The sequence below is a fragment of the Triturus cristatus genome, chromosome 6, assembly GCF_964204655.1.
Source record: "Triturus cristatus chromosome 6, aTriCri1.1, whole genome shotgun sequence".
NCBI classification, from domain to species: Eukaryota; Metazoa; Chordata; class Amphibia; order Caudata; family Salamandridae; genus Triturus; species Triturus cristatus.
The window spans coordinates 767825195-767847757 of NC_140589.1; the positions used below are offsets into that span (position 1 = coordinate 767825195).

At 43.4% G+C, this 22563-nt stretch overlaps 1 protein-coding gene across 1 annotated transcript in view; it reads left to right on the plus strand.

Annotated features, from left to right (window-relative positions):
* LOC146817839 (G protein-coupled receptor family C group 6 member A-like) overlaps positions 1 to 22563 on the plus strand; it is a 198070-nt gene that overhangs the window by 43310 nt on the left and 132197 nt on the right. Inside the window, exon 2 of the mRNA XM_085611303.1 lies at positions 22074 to 22377. Within this exon, the coding sequence (XP_085467429.1) occupies positions 22074 to 22377 (304 nt within the window). The remainder of the gene's footprint in view (positions 1 to 22073; positions 22378 to 22563) is intronic.

Genomic DNA, 22563 nt, shown 5'->3' on the forward strand with positions numbered 1-22563 from the left:
AAATACAGGTAACACAAATGTGTGCTGTTTAAGCACAAAATCATATACATGCATATTTCTATGATAACGTGCCCCTGTTTGCACTAGAACTCATGTATATATCTGATCTGGTGAATCCATGGACATATGTGTGCAATTTGTGCATATGCTCATTGTACATATAATAACTCTATAACCATATTCACGCACAGTGACCACAAAAGGGTTTCCGCTCTCATTTACAAAACATCTTTCCAAGACACATTTTCATAGATCAAAATGCATGAAAAATATGTCTAGGAATACAATAAGAGAAAACCCTTCCTTGGTCGGGCCTTTGAAATATTGCTCTTGCAGGCCTGAAATACTATAATTCTGTTCCCAAAACGTGGTCACAAATTAGGCACTGGCTTTTTGCGAGTGAATACGTTTTTTGTGAACCTACCTATGTACTAATAAGTACCAAATGAATTGCAAGGGCTAGTAGAACGACGTGCCTAATTGGCAGGTCTCATTTTTCGACCTTGTGTAATTGGCTACAATGTTAGAGATGGTGGCCTGCAAGCCCAAGTAGACCACGTACACTATGATTGCAATTCCAAAATGGTTAACTTTTAAAGAATAAAATAAAAATAAACAAGCCGTGTTCCATAAAGGAACCAGTGCTGCTTTTACATAAAGCACGTTTCCAGTCTTGGAAAACTAAGTGAGAGCACACAGTGGTCCCCTGGATCACTGCCTACTATCCCCGAGGCTGCCAAACTAGGGTCAGAAAAATGAGGGAGTTGCCCCTTTCATGCCTCCTCCTATTTCTGATTCGGAAATTATGATACAAGTTCTTTGACGAGTTGAAAATAGTTGTACATAAAGAAAAAGCTTTTCTTGTTGCAAATCAGAGGGTTTTGGGATTGCCAAAAGGGCTTTGCACGTGAGGCCCTTGGGTTTCTATTTCTCCTGGGCGCCCTTTGAAGAATGCTTTGTATATCTGTCCTGGCAGTAAGTTGTTTCCAGGACCTATTGTTATCAATATTTTAACACATATGTGGAGTGGGCTTTGGCTCCACCCCAGAGGAGGAATAATACAATTTGCTTTTTAGATGTATTCGTCCTTCCGTTCCTTCATGGTAATGCCTGTGGGACTATTTTAAATCTACAAAGAACAATCAGTTATTACACATTCGATTCTTTACTCCATGCATGTACAGTATACATGAAGCACGACCTACATGCAAGCCTGACGCTAATATAGACACCTATTGAGTTTTTTTTTGGCTCTTTTTTTTTTATTTTCATCTCAGCAAGTGAGCTTGGAGTCAGATGGAGATAAGACTCACAATGCATCTTTTTTCAGTTCCTGGTGCCCTCTCCTCATTGCCGAAGGGGGCTGGGGGGGCGGAGGGTGGTGAGTGTCTTTTTAATCTTCTTTATTTCTGAAGTATGAGCTCTTGGTGTCTTCTACTCCTTGTTGACAGGGCCCAGCATTGTTTATCCTTGTGTTTTTTATGACTGACAGAGGTCATCAGTGACCTTGGCCAGTTCTCTTGTGGATGCCACTATGAACATGTAGGATTCCTCCTTTCAATGTGAGGGCTTTTGAAACCTAAAATGCAGCATTTTCATCTGGACTACTTAATTAGGCATTCTCTTTATTAATTGATAAACACTTTTCTCTACAAACCTATTTCAGAACTATGCTAGAACAAATAGTGTATGAAAATCATATTGTACACTTGTACTTCTGACTTAAATGAGGAAATATCCACTTGTGTGAGTGCAAAACCACTCCTGCAAACCACAAATATCAGTTTGGCACCCATAAACGGATTCACTCTTGAATGAAAAATTGGAATGCACAAAAGCTTTCTCGGATTATGCTTGGAAACCTGCTACTGTAACAGGTTTATAGGAGTTACCTTGAAAACTATTATAAATGGCAAGAAGTAAAGACTTGTGGAGTGGCTGTTTCTTAAAGATTCTGAAATTTGTAAGGGATGAATTCTAAAAGGTAACAGACATCTGCATCTAGAGGCTTTCACCCTCGCATGGGTGCAGATTCCTAGCTTTTTAGTTTACAGGTACCATAAATAAGCCTACGTCATTCGCATATTTAAAATTGAACTCCTAAAAAGTTGATGAATTCGTATTTGAATGCAAAAATGTAATGCAGATATGTTCACCTCCAAAAAGCAAAAATAACCTGCAAGTCCAATAGGTCAGGTTTGTTTTACTTGTATTTGTCCTTTGTTGATAGCTGCATGTTGTGAGAAGGGCATCTCAAGAAAGTCACAGCGAGCTGAGCCTGGGGACTGAGACATGGCCACAAGAACCATAGCATGAGCTGAGTCATCAAAAGAACCATCCTCTGAACTGTAAACCTTCGACACCGTAAACCATACGCGGTTGGTTCAGCGGCTCCGAGATGTGGGTATTGGGGGGTCAGCGTTGTCCCTCCTATCCTCTTTTTTGGATGGGAGAGTGCAGAGCCTATATTGGGAGGGTCTGCAATCAGAGGGCCCGATTCACAGAACAAACTTAAGACAAAATCCTAAACTTAGTACCATTTTGGTATTCACAGAATGCACTTACTACTTCTGGTATTCACAGAATGAACTTACTACTTTTGCGATTCACAGAATAAACTTACTACTTTTGCTATTCACAGAATGGATTTACGACTACTAACTTTACGTCTGCACTCGGGCCGGAAATTCCGGCCCGGAGGCGGAGCTTCCGGCCCAGAGGTGGGGATTCCGGCCAGTGGTGGAGATTTAGCCATGGCCAAAATCTCCACCTCTGGGCCGGAAGCTCCGCCTCCGGGCCGGAAGCACCTCCTCTGGGCCGGAAGCTCCTCCTCTTGGGCAGAAGCTCCGCCTCTGGGCCAGAATTTCCGGCCCGAGTGCGGACGTAAAGTTAGTAGTCGTAAATCCATTCTGTGAATAGCAAAAGTAGTAAGTTTATTCTGTGAATCGCAAAAGTAGTAAGTTCATTCTGTGAATACCAGACGTAGTAAGTGCATTCTGTGAATACCAAAATGGTACTAAGTTTAGGATTTTGTCTTAAATTTGTTCTGTGAATCGGGCCCAGAGAGTTTCTACCTGCCCTGTGGGGTCCCTCAGGGTTCTGCATTATCACCCACTATTTTCAACATTTACATGTTGCCACTGGCCAGTTTGATTAGGAAGCATGGTTTTGAATTCACGTCATATGCTGATGACTCTCAGCTCATAATCTCCATGGCTAAACATCCCGAGAATACGGCTGCCAGGTTTCATGCCTGCTTGGAGGAGATTATGACTTGGATGAACCATAGCTTCCTAAAAATCAACACTGACAAGACAGAAGTTATTGAATTTGACCAGGGGCAACCCCGATGGGACGCATCCTGGTGGCCAATGACAGCGGGGAAATGTCCCACCCCTGCAGCTAAGATCAGAAATCTGGGAGTCATCTTTGACTGCAACTTAACCTTCTCGGCCCAAGTCAATAGTCTTACTTCTTCTTCTTTCTTCCTAATCAAAACCCTGAAGAAGACTTTCCCCTTCATTAGGAAGGAACAACAGAAATCAGTAGTAGTAGCCCTCTTGCTCTCCAAGTTAGATTACTGTAATGGCCTACTACTGGGAATAAATAATTCCCAAATGAGCAGGCTTCAATCATTACAGAATGCTGCTGCTAGATTACTCCTAGACATACCCAGGGGCAAATCTACCTCCGTGGGTATTCGAACCTTGCATTGGCTTCCAATTCAGCTTCGTGTTGAATTCAAGGCCTTATGTTTGGTCCATAAAGCTTTCTATGGAGAAGGTGCTAAGGCTATGCGTATACTGTTTAGACCCTACATCCCTGCTCGATCACTAAGGTCTAGTACTTTGGGTCTTCTCCCTCTGGACAGGATTAGGAAGGCAAGATGGGGTGGTAGAGCTTTCTCCCATCATGCAGCAAAGTTATGGAACTCACTGCCTGCAGCCATGCGTCTCCAAACTAACAGACTAGTTTTCAGGAGAGTCTTGAAGATCTGGCTGTTTGCTACAACATAGGCGACTGCTATGGGCTTTAACACAGGTTCTCACTTTTTAGCGCCAAGACGCCACGGCATACGAGCGCTCTACAAACATATATCCTATCCTATCCTATCCTAACTGCTCAAAAGATGCAATATAACCAATATGACAAACTCTCTTACAGTAAAAAAAAAATCAGTTGCTTATCTTTTTCATTTTTGTTTATTTAATACACAACACTCTAATACACAACACTCTAATATACAACTTGTAAATCTTTTATTTTTTCAAGGTTCTCTCAGGTCGAATTATATTTTCCAAGCTTGCAAAATTTGAAATTAAAGACACTGATATTCAGTAAAATGTATTTCTCAGTGTCACATAATTTAGCCTAATGTGGAATCTGGGATTTTAACTCAGATTTTCAACTAACCCAGGGGGATATTCACAAGGACGTGTGCTAAACATCACCAAAAAATGCTAGCGCAACTTTACACATCGCAGCCTATCGCGGGAAAATAACCCCGTGTCAACGTGGAATTCACAGCAAGGCGGTACCATGCGATAGTCTGCCGAAACCGCGGACAATGTCCGCGATACAACCACCTCCACGGAGATAAAAACACAAACCACAATACAAAAAAAGGTTCTATGAGCCCATTCGCAATGAGGAAAGCTGGGAAAAGCACAGCCAGGTCTGCGACACACATGGCAGGCGGGAATAAGCACAACAAAAGCCTGAAAAGAAAGACAAACCAAACAGAAAACAACAGCCAAGCCCAATAGAGGCAACCCGAGCCAGTAGACAACCCCACAAGCCCCAGTGGCAACAAAACATTGTACCTGCCAGGCCATCTTGTACAAGGTGAATGCAGCCAGAGAGCGGAGGAGGATAATGGAAGAAAACCAAAACATCCGGAATGAAGAGAAAGGCACAAACAAGCAAAAACACGCCAACAACAAGAAGGCAGCAGTGCACACCAGAGGTGGGAGTCCAGCGCAACACCAGGAGCAGGATGACATGGAGGAAATGCTGTCCATCACATCAGTCGGGAGATAGTGGCAGGACTCAGGGACAGGAAACTGCCCAAAACAACAGCAACAGGGAGAGGAACCAGCAGGGCCTGGGGGGATAGGGGGAGATGGGCACAATGGCACATATGCACAATTAAGCACAGCACAACTGCAGACAAACCATGCCCAAGAGTAACAACACCAACCAGGAGCACAAGTCACACAACTCGTCAAAATCACACCACTGAACAAGCACAGGCGTGAAAATCACACTGCCTGAAAGGGAGAAGGGTGAGCCAAATCAGAGATGAAGGAACATCTCACACACAATGCAGCACACACATATAGGAAGCAGAGCACCCCAACATCGAACACAATGTGGTACAAACACCAACATTTGCACAAGTGCACCCGCCTGTGGCCGGTAAACGGCCATGCGCATCTGGCTAAGCACGAAACAGGGACATGATAATGCACAAACCCACAGTCCTGATGGGGTAGCAATGCACGTATGGCAGGGAGCCAGAGAGTCTGTGACACACACATTGGCATACAAATCAAGACACAACACAGTTGGAGACAAGTGAAAGTGCAGAAAATGTATCAACAAGTGCGTGTCAGTACGGCAAAGAGAAGTGCCATGAAATGCAGACCAATGCAGCAGCGCAGCATGTCTGAATGAGGAATGTAGGAAAACACCCATGTCCACCCCAAGGGAGTCCATCACCAACACAAGTCAGTGCCAACCCGCGTTGGTTGTCCATGCCTGGATCATGAGTCCAGGCCAATGCAGCCATGTCCACTGTTGTCTTGGGACATGTGTCCAGATTCACAACATGCAACCAGGCTACGGGCCACATGCAATGTGTCACATCCAGTTTTGGCTGCAGGTACCTTGTCACTAGTCCATGAACACGAGTGCAGCTGTGTAGGCCAGCATCTCCAATGAGCGATCGCTGTCCACCACATCTGACATATCGTCGACGTAATCCATCAGCTGACCTGGACAGATGTGTTGACTCCAACCACTGGACCCAATGTGCACCAAAGCCCAATCGGGTAGTGGCTCAATGTGCTCACTGCACATGACGACTCGTGCAATCTCCCAGGTCCAGCTTCCAGCCTGCATGCCAAACATCCATGCATGCTATAAATGGGCATCACGGTGACACCCATGGTTGTGGGCCAACGGGGGTGCACAAAAACATCGTAATCCTGGTCAGCTACCTTTACCTTGGAGAGGCTGGCATCCATGGGCCACACAAATGTGCACGAGCGACAATGCAACACAGACTGAACGCAGATGACGTCCGCAAATCGGAAGCTCAGCCGGTAACTGATCCGCAGCACTGCCAACGGCATTGCCCCCAGTACATGCAGCAGACGTGCACGGTACAGGTCCACGTGACTGGAGTCGAGCATGTGTCCGGGATGGTCTGCCATTGCGTCAGTGGCCCTGCTTGAAGGGGCACTAGCTTGCCCTGTGCCAGTCCTGTTGATGAAATGGCACAGCTCGGTGCAATGAGCAGTGTCTGTGTGCAACAGATGTAGGCCTGGAGTGGGGTGGGAGTACGTGTGAAGGGCATTTCACGCACGCTAACTATGACTAAGGACTTCTGCGTGTGGGATGTGTACACGTTGGTCTCACGTCGGGCAGTGCATAGTGTGGGAGTCATAAGCAAATGCTATCATATCTGTGAGGGGGTGCTGGCCACATGCAAGTTCCTGCTCGGAGCTGCAGATGTGCTACCGCATGATGGTTCAGACAAATAACCTTTCATTCCCTACAGTAACTTCACCAACTGCATGCATACAGGAGATGTACAGAGGCCTGTCGTGGGTGTGGTGGGATGTCTGCAACCCTGGGAATCATGGATGATATAACTATTGCACACAGAAACCAAGGCAGAAGCTGTCAGATTTAACATGCACATCCACTATTTTGTGTGTCTGAAAAAATAATTTACAATAACTCCATGTATTTAGGTGCTCTTCAGGCAAAACGTCCTCCTCTGCCTTTGGAAGACAAAACAACTGCCACAGGAGAAAAAATCCCCTCTGGAGTCCACAAATGTATCCCTCACTTGCCGAGGCACACTCAATGGTAATCCAAGCCAGTGAAGCTGGCTTTCATCATTTGTCACAAAACAGTGGGAGATCACAGGTTGATTCAAGGTTTTCTTTACTTTGTTCTTTATTGTTCTTTTAGAAAAATATAATATATGTACACACAGCTGACACGTGTTTCGTCCAAAGGACTTTCTCAAGGCTAGTATGTATCGATAAGTCGAATAATCACTCCGTAATCAATAATAAGAAGACCAGCTGAGAAGTAAACGTCCCACGCAAAGTCTCTAGTCCTGAAATACACTATGAGTGCAATTTCCGCTCCAGCAATCAGTTTGAAAAGGTCATGATAAACCTGTGCATTAGCACTCCGTATCGCATCAACTCTTCGCCACATGCGATCCAACTGTTTCGTGATAAATGATGAAAGCCAGCTTCACTGGCTTGGATTACCATTGAGTGTGCCTCGGCAAGTGTGCGATGCAATCATGGATGATATGCCCAGCACATGGTACATGAGCAGCCTCACTGCGTGTTACATTGCCACACAGCTGCTCCTCCCTCCCAAGAGCACCCACACTTGTGTGCACTGCGTGGTTGCATCACATGCACTCCTATGGCACACCATTGTAATGCCTGTCCGCGCTTGTCCAGCGGCAAGCCAACAACATCGTGATGCTTGCCTTTGAAGGTGTGCGGCCATCTGAGTGCAGGCCAATGGTCCGGACAGGGCGGACACAGGTGAACAGCCAATGGCTGGCTGTGATCGGGCTGCGAATGATGCCAGGCAACTGACTCATGCATCCGCAGGTCTGATACACATAACACTTGGCATGCATGTGCCAAGACCCCGAGTGGTCTTGCGCTCCTACATGTCCCCCTACATGTGGGCCTGCCATCCTGGTGCATGCCACATTGCAACATCGACTACTGTGGCTCTGGTGGCGACAACACCCCAACACAGAAACACACTTAGCGCACTTCCTGCCCAAGGCCAGGTCTGAGCCACGCCCTGCTCCCCCTGCCGAATCAGCACACCCCTCCGCTGACGTGACGTATGCCAGACCAGCACACGCCACTTGTGCATGCAGGGAGGTGCATGCGAAGCTAAATGTGTAGGCTCACTGCCAACGCTGAGGTGACATGGTAACGTCCGCTGAAGACAGCACACTGTGATGTTGCAGGGCTCGTGCCCATCATGCTGACACAATGACCACATGGACACACTTGCTCAGATGGTGTGAATGGCTACGGGCACGTGCGCACAGCCACATTTATTAGCAGGCACACATACCGAGTGACACCTGTGTTGGATGTGTGTGGGGTGTGTGCACACCAACTGGCAAGGGCTGACTGGTGCAGTCAGAAATCGACAACAGTGTACATCATAAAGGACACAACCATTCAACCATAAAGGCCCCATGACTTGTGCTGCACAGAGTTAGTGGCCCTGGATGCACAGCGTCCTGCAGGGGCCTACTGCCACGGGCCGCTGATTTGCGGTGAACAGGGTTGATGGCACCAGGTCAGTTGTTGATAGTGTTCGATCACCTCCGTGACTCTGATCCTGCTTTCGTCTGGACTGGGCTGCATCTTCCTCTTACTCCTCTCCATGCGTTCACTGGTGCGGACTCTACCATTCATAATTTGCGACTATGTGCTGGATGTGGGACCTACTGGTCTGCAGGGTAGGCCTGAGCCCTCATCCATGTCTCGCCGGCTTGTGTTGAACAGGGTTAGTGGCACCAGGTGTCGCCGGCTTGCGTTGAACAGGGTTAGTGGCACCACGTGTCGCCGGCTTGCGTTGAACAGGGTTAGTGAATAGAAAACAAACAGAGATCTCAACCGGTCTCATTTAAAGGCAAATATACATGCATGTCAATAACATTGCAAGCACAGAAAGGAAGACTCTCAGACAGTAAATATTTTAACAAAAAACAATCATGTATTAAATACACTTCATATCAAAGGAAGAGGATTTTGACCAATCTTCAAGGGAAGGAAGTAACAGTTATATCGGCACTACTGCACACAGGATCAATTGGCAAAACACAATCCGAAATTGTACTTGGTGCTGGGAAGTGTACGTGACACATAAAGAAAGCGACACAAGTGACAAAGTGAGGTCAGCAAGGGGACGGCGCAAAGTGAAGTGAAGGTCAATATATACAATATAATACAGTCGATGGTTCTAGTCTCAATTTATACAATGAAGTTAAATATATTCCATTTTTCATAGAACCATATGACAGGGTGTAGCCATCAATTAAGCTGACAAGTCGACGGCGTTTCGATCCATAAGAATTTGGATCATCATCAGGACCGGATTGTAAAACTTTCAGACAGTGCTGGGGGATTAGGACACTGTAAATGGGCGCGTTGAAATGTGCATCCAGGGAAAAATTCCAAACGAAGTAAATTTCTGAAACGAAGCGTCTTCCGGGTACGATTAAATCCGCCGAGCTTCGAGATTTCTATTGGATAGAGAACCAATGGATTGTATTGGACTCGGGCTGATTCATACACCGGTGGGGGCGGGACGGGTCCTGGGGGTGGTGGCGGGCCTGGGAAGGTTGCGGTGGGTTTTGTGACCCTCATAGGTATCCGCGTTGCATTATCATTGTCTCCATGGCATCTGTGGGCCTTCCGGTGTGGCTCTTGGCTGGGGTCCCTTTTATGCTGCAGGTAGTCGTCCTGCTTAACACCAGCAAATGGCAGGTGTTAATTCCCTGCTGCTACTGCGGCTTATTGCCTGTTTTTGGTTCGCATTGCAGATCTGGCAGTTCGTTGTGAAAGTGGTGTTGTGGTTTTTTCGTGTGTTTCTGCACGGGAACGCCTACTCTGCATCTCATTAGGGTTAGTTGGTGGTGTCCATCGTGAAGATACATTTTGGGGCAGTTATCGCGGGCTTACTGGCAATGTCTGCAGTTTGCACCAGCTTGTGAATGGGGTGTTAAGTCTATCTCCAATTTTGATGCGTCAAGGTGGAGATAAATCAGAGATAGGTCCTTGTGAATATCCCCCCCAGTCTGCAATTCCCCTGTCTCTTCAATTACAGGAAAGAACAATGCGCTGTACGTTGTTGTCTTTTCAAAGCTAAGTTTATTCACTATTTTCAAAATCTATAGAACATCTGACTTGCAAAATATGTAAATCATGTCATTAATATACCAGCACTAAACAATTATTCTTCCTAGAAATAAGTTTGACAAACCGTGATTGATCCTAAAATAAGATTGTCAAAATTTGCTTTAGTTCTCGGAAAAAAAAGGATTCGTAAAGCATCTTTGTTGTTCTCCTAGAACAAACTTAAATGTTAGTAAAGCAGAACACTCATTATATTTATAGAATGAGCCCTAACCAACACCAATATTTCAGAAGAACCCCCACACCTCATAGATTAACAAAGCATTATGAGGCCAAAGAACGTGACATTGACGGCTCTCTTAGTTTACAGTGTCAATGTAACATAGTTTCACTTTTCAGAGGGGCATTCGTTTCAAACTGAAAATCAATGGAAAGAGATACATGCTTAGTTCTGATTTAAGTCTGTTTCATAAAATCTCCTTCTTTTTGCGGTAAAATTCTTGTTCTTTCCATCACCAAGCTGTGAAAGGGAGCAGGAGAGAGGAGAGTGTCTGGTGGGTGTGTATGTCATCCTTCAGTTGGTCAATAGAGCATAGTCTAAACCAGACCTTTGGCCCATACCAAACGTAAGCCTGCCTGGGTAGCTAATGTGTATATGTGATATGCTTGGATGCACAAAAAATAGAAAACATACATATAGGCAAACTTGCAAAAAGATCATTACCCTGATGTTTACACAAACACATACATAGACATCTTTGAACGCGACAAGCACAGTAAGACAAAACACAAATGGGCATTTGCAAATATAAGTGGATTTTGGTTGTATGCATGGATAGATTCATAGCTGTGAGATTTAAAAGATGAATAGGTGGCTGGATGGTCATGGCTGCATTTAAAGGTAGTTGGGTGGGTGTGGTTACATAGCTGTATGGATGAAAGTGTGGATGGATAAAGTCTTGGCTGTGGCTGCAAAGGTATGTGATTGGGTGAAGGTGGATGATGGAATTCATGGGGATGGTGGAAGGACACATAGATGTAGTTAAATGTGTGGATTCACAAATGAACAGATAAACGGATAAGTGCATAGTTAGTGTGAGAAGTTGGCCTGGCATATGCTGGTCACTAGTTATAGTGGCCACCTTGCACCAGTCCAATTCGACTCTTATGGTAGATAGGTTTAAGACAACCTTTTAAAGAAAGCTATCCTAGTGGTAGCTTCAGGCTAAGTCTCTGAGGAATGTAAAGCAGCTTGTTTTACCTTATAATCTCTTGAATTACCAAATGAAAGGACACCATACAGGTATATATATCAAATATCTATGTATTTATTTCTAGACACACCCTGCGAATCTCTTTATGAGATTAGAAGTCAGGAACACATTCAAATATCAACGTTTCACAATAAGTTAAGCGCAAATATGGCTGGGGCCCTAGGGGCGTACCAGACCATATACTAAAAAAGAGGTTTAGGAAAGTCGATTTGCAGAGGGACAAGGCCAAGGGCCTGTAGAATCGCTGGGGCTTCACTAATCCACCCAAGGCAGGTAAGTAAAAGACCCACGGGAGACGCGTGCAGTGTGAGAACACAGCCGCGGGTTCCCTATTGATTTCAATGGAGCAAGTCGCGGTTGGATTTTTAAAGTTTTAGGGTACTTCGAGGAAGTCTACAAGCAAGCCACTTACAAGGTAAGTAATTCGAGGGCCAACACACACTAGGGCACTGGAGTGCACGAGTTACCTCACCCAGGGAGGCCGGCTGCATAGGTGTCTTTTGGTGTCGCGTCGTTGTTTTCTATGGAAGCCAAAGAAGATTTGCTGCTTGCGAAGACTGAAGAAGTGTCCGGTGGAATCCAAGGCTGGATTCAAGATGAAGATGACCTGAAAGCAGAAGGGACAGTGTTCACAGTCACTTGCCAGTGACCCGGGGCCAGGAAGATGGATGCCACGGAAGTCGGGTGATTTCAGGTGATCAAGGGTGTTTTGACTCTTTGCCCACGAGGTCCAGGAGGCATCGACAATAACCAGCAGCTGGATTTGCAGTGTCCCACAACGTCTGCAGCTTACTGAGGTGTCAGCAACCGGATTGGAGTCAACAAGCCTTGGCAACAGCAAGTCTTGTGGAAACAGAATAAAGTCAGTGGTGCAGACCAGCAAGGTCTGAGGGACTCACTCAGTGAGGGTACATGAGGGCAGGCCTGGAGCAATCAGGGGAGTCCTTTGGTTTGATCAGAAAGTCTTCAGAGGACATACAAGCCAATGGGCAAGGGATCACAAAGATGCCGCGTGAGGAAATGCTTTACAGGAACCCACGGTCACTCAGGACAGGGTAGGCCTCTGATTTTCGGTGCACATTCTGCTGGAGGCATGGGCCACAAATGGTCCAATGCACAAGTTCGTAGAACATCGCAAAGGGGTTGCACTCGACAATAGTGCAGGGTACCCGGGTAATGCTGTTCCTCGTCATTCGTGGGGTCCACTCACCTCAGCTCTGCTGGAGACTCACAATGGCTGTCGAGAAGTCAGGAAATGTACTTCTGGGGTTGCAGGGACTTCGGACTCCGGCGGGAGCAGGAAAGTTTGCGACCGTTGATTCAAAGTTTTGGTGCCTGCCAAGCAGGGGAGTCACTCCTTGATTCCAAGGGAGATTCTTCCGTCTTCCAAAGGTAGTGGAACATTGAAGGACCAGGATTCTTCTTGTAAAGCGTCATCCAGGGATATCTAACTTGCAATGGCAAGTGTTCCCTATCGTATACTAAAAGACAGGGAGGGACTAGCTCTATGACCACTCCTCTGGGAGGGTCAGGGTAGGGGGTGGTTACACCCACTTCCCTTTGTCCAGTTTCGCTCCAGAGCAGGGAAAGGTAGCCCCTGAACCGGTTTTAGCTGGCATATGCACAGAGGAGCCTACTGCTCCCCCAGTGCAGGACTTCAAAGCACTCTAGGAGTGCACCCACCCAGCCCATATACACTAAATCCTGTCTGGAAGGTGGTGACACCTCCCTGTGATAGGATGCCTATTGTTGGGCCTCCTCTACTGCGAGTTTCAGTCAGCAGCAGGAGGGCAGTCCAGTGTCTATGCTGGTGGCATCCATTTTGTGATGCCAGGGCTCTTTCAGATTTCTACTGTGTTTCCACAGTGGGTACATGTCGTCCCCTCTAGAAGGGTGGGATCATACTCCCACACCAGTTACTAGTGTGGGGATATGATTCCAAGTTGTTTGACACCAAACACGACATGTTTTGATGCAGTCATTCCAAAGTTAGCATTTACCGGGAGGTTATAATGCACTTAAGAGTATATGGTTTAACCGCATCCACAAACAGCCACAGGGAATAGACCCTGCCAGCTGCAGAGGGTCCTGCTCATGCAGAGGCACCCCCCCACATTGTAAACCAAGCACCCTGCCCTGAGGATTGATAGGGTCTGCCTTAGGAGTGACTGATAGGTTTATATGTGTGTGTATGGTGAGATATAGGAACCTATACCTCAGTGATGAGTGCTAACACTACCTCACCCAGGCTGCAGTAGCAGGCCTGTGGTGTCAGATTTAGTCTGCTTCCCAGGGGTGGCATAATACATGCTTCAGCCCCTGGTAGGCCTGTGAAGTACCTATGCCCTTGGTACCTAAGGTACCATATACTAGGGGCTCATAAGGTACCACAGTATCCAATCACTAGTGCACCTAGTATGCACTCAAAGTTGTTTAGAGAGAACAGAGAGACTGGGGCCCTGATTAGCAGGGACCCAGCCAGACTATAGCCAGAAACCAGTGTTAACATCAGAAAAAAAGTGGGGGCAACATAATTGCAGATCCTACTCTCCTACAGTTAGGTACCTGTGGGTATAAAAGTGTATACATGGGACTACAGGCTTATGTACACAGATGGGTGGATGTGGTTGCATATAATGTTAGAAATATTCTATGACAATGATCTGCCAGTGAACAATAAGTATTTTATTAACAAGAGTTAAAAGTATTTTGGACTTTGTAATTTGACAAACTCAAGCTGACTACATGACTTGATGAGTTCTACCAGGAGAGCGTTCCAAGCATTATTGCCTATTACTGACTGCCTGGACTTTTAGCAAGGTCCTATGCACCTGCACCCCTGCCACTGTTGGCAGATCGTACGAACATGTAAAAGGAACTACAATTTACACAGTGAGGTAACAAGATTCCACTTCATACGTTTACATGCATCATAACTGTACATTTACTTTCCCCAGATATCTAGTGACCCAATGTAAAATTAAATCCATCTTGTCTTGTCCTTCTAGGCCCAATCATCCACAGAAGATGGAGTCCAACTGTGTCCCAATCAGTAGCCCTTGATCTAGAAAATCTATCCTAATCACCCAGAACAATGTTTGTCAGTCAGAACATGGTGGAAGAAACTTGAGAACCTAAAGAGATCAAATGTGGAACAAGACAGAACAAAGTGAATCCAAAACTCCAAACAAATAATTATATTAATTCAAGAAACCCAGGCCTAGCACTCTAGCAATATTCTTTGCCAAAAATAACTAGCAGTGATACGATCTACCCAAGCAATGCCCGGCTCTGGGATATAAAATGTCCTGTGTGCAAAAGTACTTGCTGAAGCCTCAGCACACGTGACAAATATAAGTGTTTAAGTAAATATACACATGAAATATGAGTACATAAAGCATATTTTCTTTTTTTGAAAAAACAAAGTACAATCTCTTTCTTGTCTTCTTTAATGAGACGATTCCAGGCGAAGTGTCGAGATTACATCCCACGACGGCGATATTGTTTACTGATAATGAGCACAAACAGTAGTTCACTTAGTAACCACGTAGTCTCACGATCGGGCCTTTTCTCTCTCCATATATTTGGTTGCTTCCAAGACTTTTTGCTCATCATTCCCCTTATGGGTTCCTATCTTTTGGAAAAACGACTTTCCACCACGCAACTACTCACTATGTTTGGAATCACGATACCAAACTGTATGTTGATTACTGTGGATTGCATTTACTGTATGTACTTTCACGGTATGAGGTGGCATTTTTTCTGTTTATTTGTACAGCCTTGAGGAAGTCGCGGGTTCACATTCCCGATGCGACGAAACACGTGTTGGCTGTAATCTCGACACTTCACCTGGAATCGTCTCATTAAAGAAGACAAGAAAGAGATTGTACTTTGTTTTTTCAAAAAAAGAAGATATGCTTTATGTACTCATATTTCATGTGTATATTTACTTAAACACTTATATTTGTCACGTGTGCTGAGGCTTCAGCAAGAAGTTTTGTTAAGCTCCGGCTTACATTTGTAGAGTGTGTGGTGTCTCTACGCCTTTCAGCACCGTCCTATCAGAGAACGGATGATTTTTTGTGCACTTTCTCTGTAGCGCCGGATACCTATGACACATACCACGCACCTCTAAGCTGTGTGCAAAAGTAAACATAAGACAGAAGCTAGGCTTAGAGAAAATGACAAAATGCATAGATTTTTCTGCACACCACTGGGCTTTATGAAATCCTTCTGAACATTGGAGACACACAACAAATAATCAAAGATGGAGTAGATAAGCACACATTTTCAATGTAAGAGATCAGTCCCAATTTAAATATAGGGCCAGCAAGGGTCATCTTTATGGCCTTGATTAAACGACTAAATCAATGAACAGAGATTTATTTAGCGCAGCTGTCACCCAAAAGAGGGCTTCCTGGCACTGAGGAAGTAAACAGTAAGCATCCAAAGTGATATGGAAAAGCCAGACATTCAGCCTCATTCTGAATTAGAAATATCAGTGAGGGAGTTTAAGGTGAGGCGGTATGGAATTCCAAAGCCTGGATGCCAGAGCAGAGTGAATGAGTGAAACAGCACAGATAACATTTTTGCTTGCTGTAGATGAGGCCTGCATTGTGGATGTCATGATGTACAATGAGGAGGGTCTTGAAAGATGCCTTTCTGAATTGGGAGGCAATTAAGTTCTTTCAGTCTTAAACAGACAGTAGAATAAGGTGGAAGTTTTTACTTAATCCAGGTGTGAACTTTCTGAGGCTAGCACTACCATTTTCCAGGAACAAATGGAAGGGTGTTTCTAAGCATTTTCATCATGTAGAAGCAAATGGTGGGCCTTGGCCACCTCGGATGAAAAGGCCAGTTTGCTATCAACTATGATTCCAATGGTTCTAGCTGATAAAGTAGGGGGGTACAGAGATTAGAAGGAAACCAGGATGAGGACACGATACAAAGGTCCTTCCCAAAAAATAGGATTGCTATTTTGTCCCCATTTAGCTTGAGGTAATTTTTGTATCCAGGAGGAAACATGGGCATACAGGAAATGGATTGCATCTGTATGTGGGCAGCATTAATATTTTTATAAATGGTGATCTGCTTGTCGTTTGTGAACAACAGATGGGCAGTGTAGCAATTGAAAAGAGGAGGACTAAGGGAGGAACCTTCTGGTACCCTACAGTCAATTGAGCAAAAGCGAGAAGTGGTTACTGACTGAGAACAAGATGATTGTAAAGAGCAGAACCAAATGAGTATGCATTTCCAAATGCCAAGCATATGCAGAATGGAAATCAGTAGAGTATAAGATATAGTGTCAAAAGCTGTGGACAGATCTAAGAGTACAATATGGCTGATGTGCCCTTGTCCAAGATGACTTTGAACTCTTCAAATACGAAGAAGAGCAATTCCTGTATGGTGGAACCTGGATTGCACTGGGTCTAGCAGAGTATTATGTTCAAGTTAGTCCATCAACTGATGGTTGCACACCTTTCACAGAAGCTTAGAGGGAATGGATAGAAGCAAAATAGCATGATATCTATTAGATATGTCAGAAACAGTGGAAGGGGTTTTAATTAGTGGTATAACCAGTGCTTGTTACTCATTTTATGTCACTGTAGTGGATGCCAATGAAAGCTGATACAGATTGAATAGTAGTAGTAGAGTAAATATTATCTGGTGCCTGGGAGTAAATGAATGTGCCTGATTTGATAGAAGATAACAAATAGGGGATCTCGTTAGGGTTTGTGGCAAGAAATATTTGAACGAAGCAATGTTGGATGCTGAATGAGTACTTAAGAACATCAATTCAACCAAAGAAGGTTAGTTTTTGAATGCCAATTGTATAGTTTAAATTTTTTCTCCAAAAAGTGCAAAGTCTGTTATATAGATCTGGAGAGGGAGGGATGTTGTTGTTGCAAGCAATGGGTTTAAGAAAATTAAGCAATAGAAAAGTCATCCTTGGATGAGTTGCTGACAGACTCAATTTTACTTTCAAACCACTTCGTACATGTTGCATGGATCAGATGATTTTATTATCATTGACATATTCATGTTTATCTATTGGATGATAGAACCTTTGCCATAATTACTCAAGCATCTTGCGTTTCCGATTGGTGTTTTAGAGTTCCTCTGAGAACCGCAGTGGGGGCATTACGTTTGGTCCAATTCCACTCTAGTGGGGCAAGAGAACTGATGGCTTTCATAATCCAGTTATTGAAAGAATCAGTTGCAGAGTTAATCTTGGATGTTATAGGGAGCAACGAAAGACTAAGGATTTGTTCAAATCTAGTGGAGATACCTTTAAACCAGGAGCCGGTGAAAGAAGCTGGCCAAAGCTAAGTGCAATAGATAGAGCAGGAGAAAGTGGGAAAGAAAAAAATGATCAGATCAGGTGAGGGGAAGGGTGAGGGTGAAGGGAAGGATGAGAGCAGGAGATGAGGAGAGAGCAGAAATACAGGAAGATATAGGAAATAGGATGTGGTCCATGAGGTGGGTGGCTGGGGTAAACCTTTGAAATGGACCACGTGCTGCAATAGTGTCTGAAAGATGATTTACAAACAATTTTTTGCAACTTCAAAATCTAGAAAGCAGAGAATTCTGTCTTTTATTTGATTCACCAAAACTCCTCAGTTCATGTCCATATTAAAACAAGCCCTGGACCCGTCTCTGAAAAAGAACCTGGCAACCCAATGACGTGATACCCTTTTTGTCACACATGAGTCTGGCCACCAAATCTGGACATATAAGAAATAGAAGAGGAGACCAAAATAGAGTTGAAAATTAACCAACTTGATTAGGGCGGGAGGGCATTCTTGAACAAGTAAAGGAGACACATGTATTACGTCTGTTTAGTGAATTGGAGAGGGTTAATTGAGGAGTTTTGTGGATATATTGTGGGTCAAAGGAAGTTTCAGAGAGATGATGACTTACATAACAAGGCCTCAAATGTATTGGTACATATGATGGTCATGTGCTTGAGGGTTGGCAAATTGTCAGAGCAGGTCACCAAACATAAGTCTAGTTCCAGAAACATGGATTGCCTTCAGAGTGATGAAATGTTGATGAGCAGTGATGAGTAAGAGGTGGCTGAGTTGACTGACTACCACGAAGATAGAAGTATTAGAGACGGGTGGTAGGAGAGGAGGGTGTTTGCCAGATGGTTTAAATGTTGGTGTAGCACAGAAGTAGGTGTAGTTGAAGAGCATGTGAGGTAAAATCAGTAAGGATACGTCTTAGACAAGACAGAATGGTGCAAGGAAAGACAACTCTGTCAAAGGGTAAGAGATCACAAACTGGAGTACAAGAGAAGTAGAGGAACTGGAAGAGTAAGAGTAGATGTAAGTCATGGTAAGATTAGGAGTAGATTGGGATCTACATCTGAGAGCATAGGAGTAATTGGAAAAGTAAATTGAAGTACCAAAATGAGTATGTAGGATTATGTGTAGGAGCACATAGCAGTAAAAGTAGAAGTTGGTAGGAATAAGAGTTGTTATGATTTGGACTAGAAGTATGAGGAGGAAAATAAGGTATGTTGATGATAATTGTGGTAGGAGTACCCTTAGAAATAGTAGAGATAGAGTGGAATTAAGTGTGGCAGATGCAGGAGTGTGAGTAGGTATATTGGAGGAAGTATAATAGAGTTCAAAGACAGATAGGTATGTTAGTACTAGAAGTAGTCAAATGAGTAGAATGAGTAGAAATAGAGCTGGGATTGGGGAGTGATACAGGAGGTAAGAGAAGGGGTCAGTGTTAGCTGGGACTATGTAAAGCTATTCACTTCCATTGCACTGGATGGATGCTCCATCATCCTTACATTACAATACTACCACTACTTGAGTGGATAACCATATCTGATGGTGAATAGTATGGCAAAAAAAAGAAAAAATACTCATGTAGACTAATTCAAACTGTGAATGACGCTTTCATAAAGCTATAGCTGAAGGAGTCCAAGCTAAAGCAACCAATGGCTGAACACAACTGACCCAAAGACCCTCTCTGTGTATTTTATTCAATGCAAAATCAATGTCTGACTGTTAAAACTATGTGTATACATATATACGACAATAGATGGAGTGTGAGTATGTAGAAGTAAGATGGACGAACATATGAGTAAGATTAAGGGGCCTATTCACAAACTGCATTTTGTGGTATGTTACCATAGTACTTCTAATGTAGTACAAAATGCTATTTACTATGCTATGTGCTTAGGTCTAAACCGCCTTGATTGTGGAGACCTCTGCACATAGGTATATGTTTTTCTGGGAAATGTGAGAGGGATGCAGGGAGTGGTCGTAACCTGGGAAATACCTATGACTCATTGGAAGGGTTAAGGGAGGAATAAGTAGGGGTTTAGTGAGGGTTAAGGAGCAGTTAGGAAGGTAGCAATTGCTATTCACAAACTGCCCTTTTATAGTTACTGCATCAAAAAAGAACTCAAGGCAGTCATAAGTCTACTCCTGCTCAGAGCTCCAATACCACATATGGGCAGCCACTGGTACTGCAACATCTTCTCAAAAAAAATAATGAATTCAGGAAGTAAAAAAAAAAAGCCCCTGGGAAATAATGTAAAAATAAATTGCCTTGTTTTAACTTTTTACAAATGAAATTTAAATATATAGATACATATAAAATAAGTGTTTATTATACAATATATTAATACTATGCTTTAATTTTAATAATTAATGTAACTTTCTTTTTCAGAAACATATTTAAATAAATTTGAATATTTATTACATACGTTGTAATATTTTTTTTATGTGGAAGTTTTTTTAGTTAAAATTTAGGAAACATAATTTAATGTAATTAATTCAACACATTTAACTATTTATTTAAAATTGAAGGTATTAGTGCTTTAGCATATTTGCATTTTGTTCTGCATTTTAAATAAGTATTTTAAGTTAATTTACATTAAATTATAATTTAAAAACTTAACTTTTTTTATCTAGTTAAATAAACTTTTAACATTTCTACTTTACCGTTTCTCCAGTGGCTGAGACCTCCGCCTACGTGTGAAAAGTTACAAGTACTAAATTTACACTTATAAATTAGGCACCACCCCTCGAATTCAAGTGGTGGGGCAATTAAGTCTACAATTCTGAGCAACTTTACACTCGTAAATGGTGAATAGCCAAAAATAGTAAAGTTACTCAAAAAAGAAAACTTACATGTATAGATTTACTCACATGTAAGTAAACTTTAGTGAATAGCCCCCCTAGGAAGGCACATGAGAAAGATCAGGAGTTTGAATAGGATTCAGAAGAATTAAGTAGAATTAAGAGTATGAGTAAATTGGAGTAATAAGATTAGGCACAGGTACGAGTAAGTATAGATGTAAGTAATGGTAAGAATAGTAGCTAATATAGTGGTAGGATATGAATAAGAGATAACGTGTAGGAGTAAATTGGTTGGTAATAGTAGTGGTAGTAGAAATCCTGGTAGGAGTTGGAGTGCTGGTAGAAGTGGAAGTAGGGGTTAGTACTAGGGGTAGGCGTGTGAATATGAGTAGACATAGGAGATACATGAGTGGGTGTAGAAGTAGTATAGGATTGGCAGTAGGAGTCAGATTAGGAGTAATCCTATAAGAAGGAGAGTTCTTAGAAGTGTGCAAAGGTGTATGATCATGGTTAGGTGTAGGTTTGGAGCAGTTAAAGGTGTGCAACTCAATTGTAGTGCTTCGCCGTTGGTACTTTGCAATTACGGCACTCCTTACTATGACTCATGCATGAATTAGCCAATAGCATGATAGCAAATAAAAAAATATTACTGTGAACTGATCCAAAATTTGAATGAGACTTTGAAAACGCAATGGCTGAGGGGACTGATCTAAAGAGAGCTAACCCCAAGCCCATCTCTTTGTATTTTTTTGTTCATCACATGTACTTTGCTAGACATTTCAAGCTGTCTTCTCTAGGCCAAACCTAACATGAGAGTAAAACACACTTGCTAAAGTTTTTTTACTGTATTTTCACAGGTAAACCAATTGCATGTTAGAAATACTGGCGCGATAGCCAAAGACTCACATGGCATGATCATGTGTATCCTAAGTGTATTTTATTTTACACGTTGAGCCAGTAAACTAATTTATACACCTTGAACATTGCTCGGCTAGCTGGATTTCCTTTATTTTCGGTCTAATGAAAAAATTTCTAATATTTTGATCACTGAATATCTACCAAAGTAGAATCACGTGTTTCTAACACCAGGTATGTGTTAGAGAACGGATGGCTAAAAACTTGTAATGAATTTATTATATGGCAGTCCCTGTCATTTCAGGACCTTTCTCTGCGCTTGCATTTTTTGTAACTTTACCCATTTATCATTTGGACTCACTTAAAAAAACCAAGGGGCATATTAACAAGCCAGGCGATAAAATTATCGCCGCTTTAGCGGCAGAAAACTGCTGCTAAAACGGCGATAATGGGCTTGATAATATGCTCTATGGAATTCCAATTGAAGCCCATGTTAGACGTCCTTCACATTTAACATGGGCTTCAATTGGAATTCCAGAGAGCATATTATCAAGCCCATTATCGCCGTTTTAGTGGCAGTTTTCTGCCGCTAAAGCGGCGATAATTTTATCGCCTGGCTTGTTAATATGCCCCAAAAGCACTAAAAAAGTAGAGTCTTTATGTAATTTAACTGTGTTTCTTTTATGTTACAGATTTGATATGCGATCTTTCATTCGGTCTCTCGCCTTTATATACACCGTTGAAACCATCAATAAATCCCCGCTGTTGCCTAATATTACTTTGGGCTATGAAATGTACGACACCTGTGGCGCTGCTTTCACAGGCCTCCAAGGGGCCATGCGGTTCATTACCGCGCGCAACTCATCTGAGGGAACTGTGAAGGTGATGTGCAACTACACCGAATACATACCATCAGTGAAGGCCGTGGTAGGACCTGGCTTCTCAGAAGTTTCCATTACAGTAGCCAAAACATTAAGCTTGCTCTTGATACCTCAGGTAAATTGATGTCAATGACTAAATAAAAAATATTTGTAGAAATGTATGGGTGCCGAGATAGCGGTGTTTCAAGCGAGGGGCTGCCCCCAAAAGTATAGAAACGGATGGGCTAGATGGCCGGAGTACCGGGGTTTAGACCTCCCCCCTCTTCATTCTCAATCCCCGTGAATATCTTCATGGACTGTC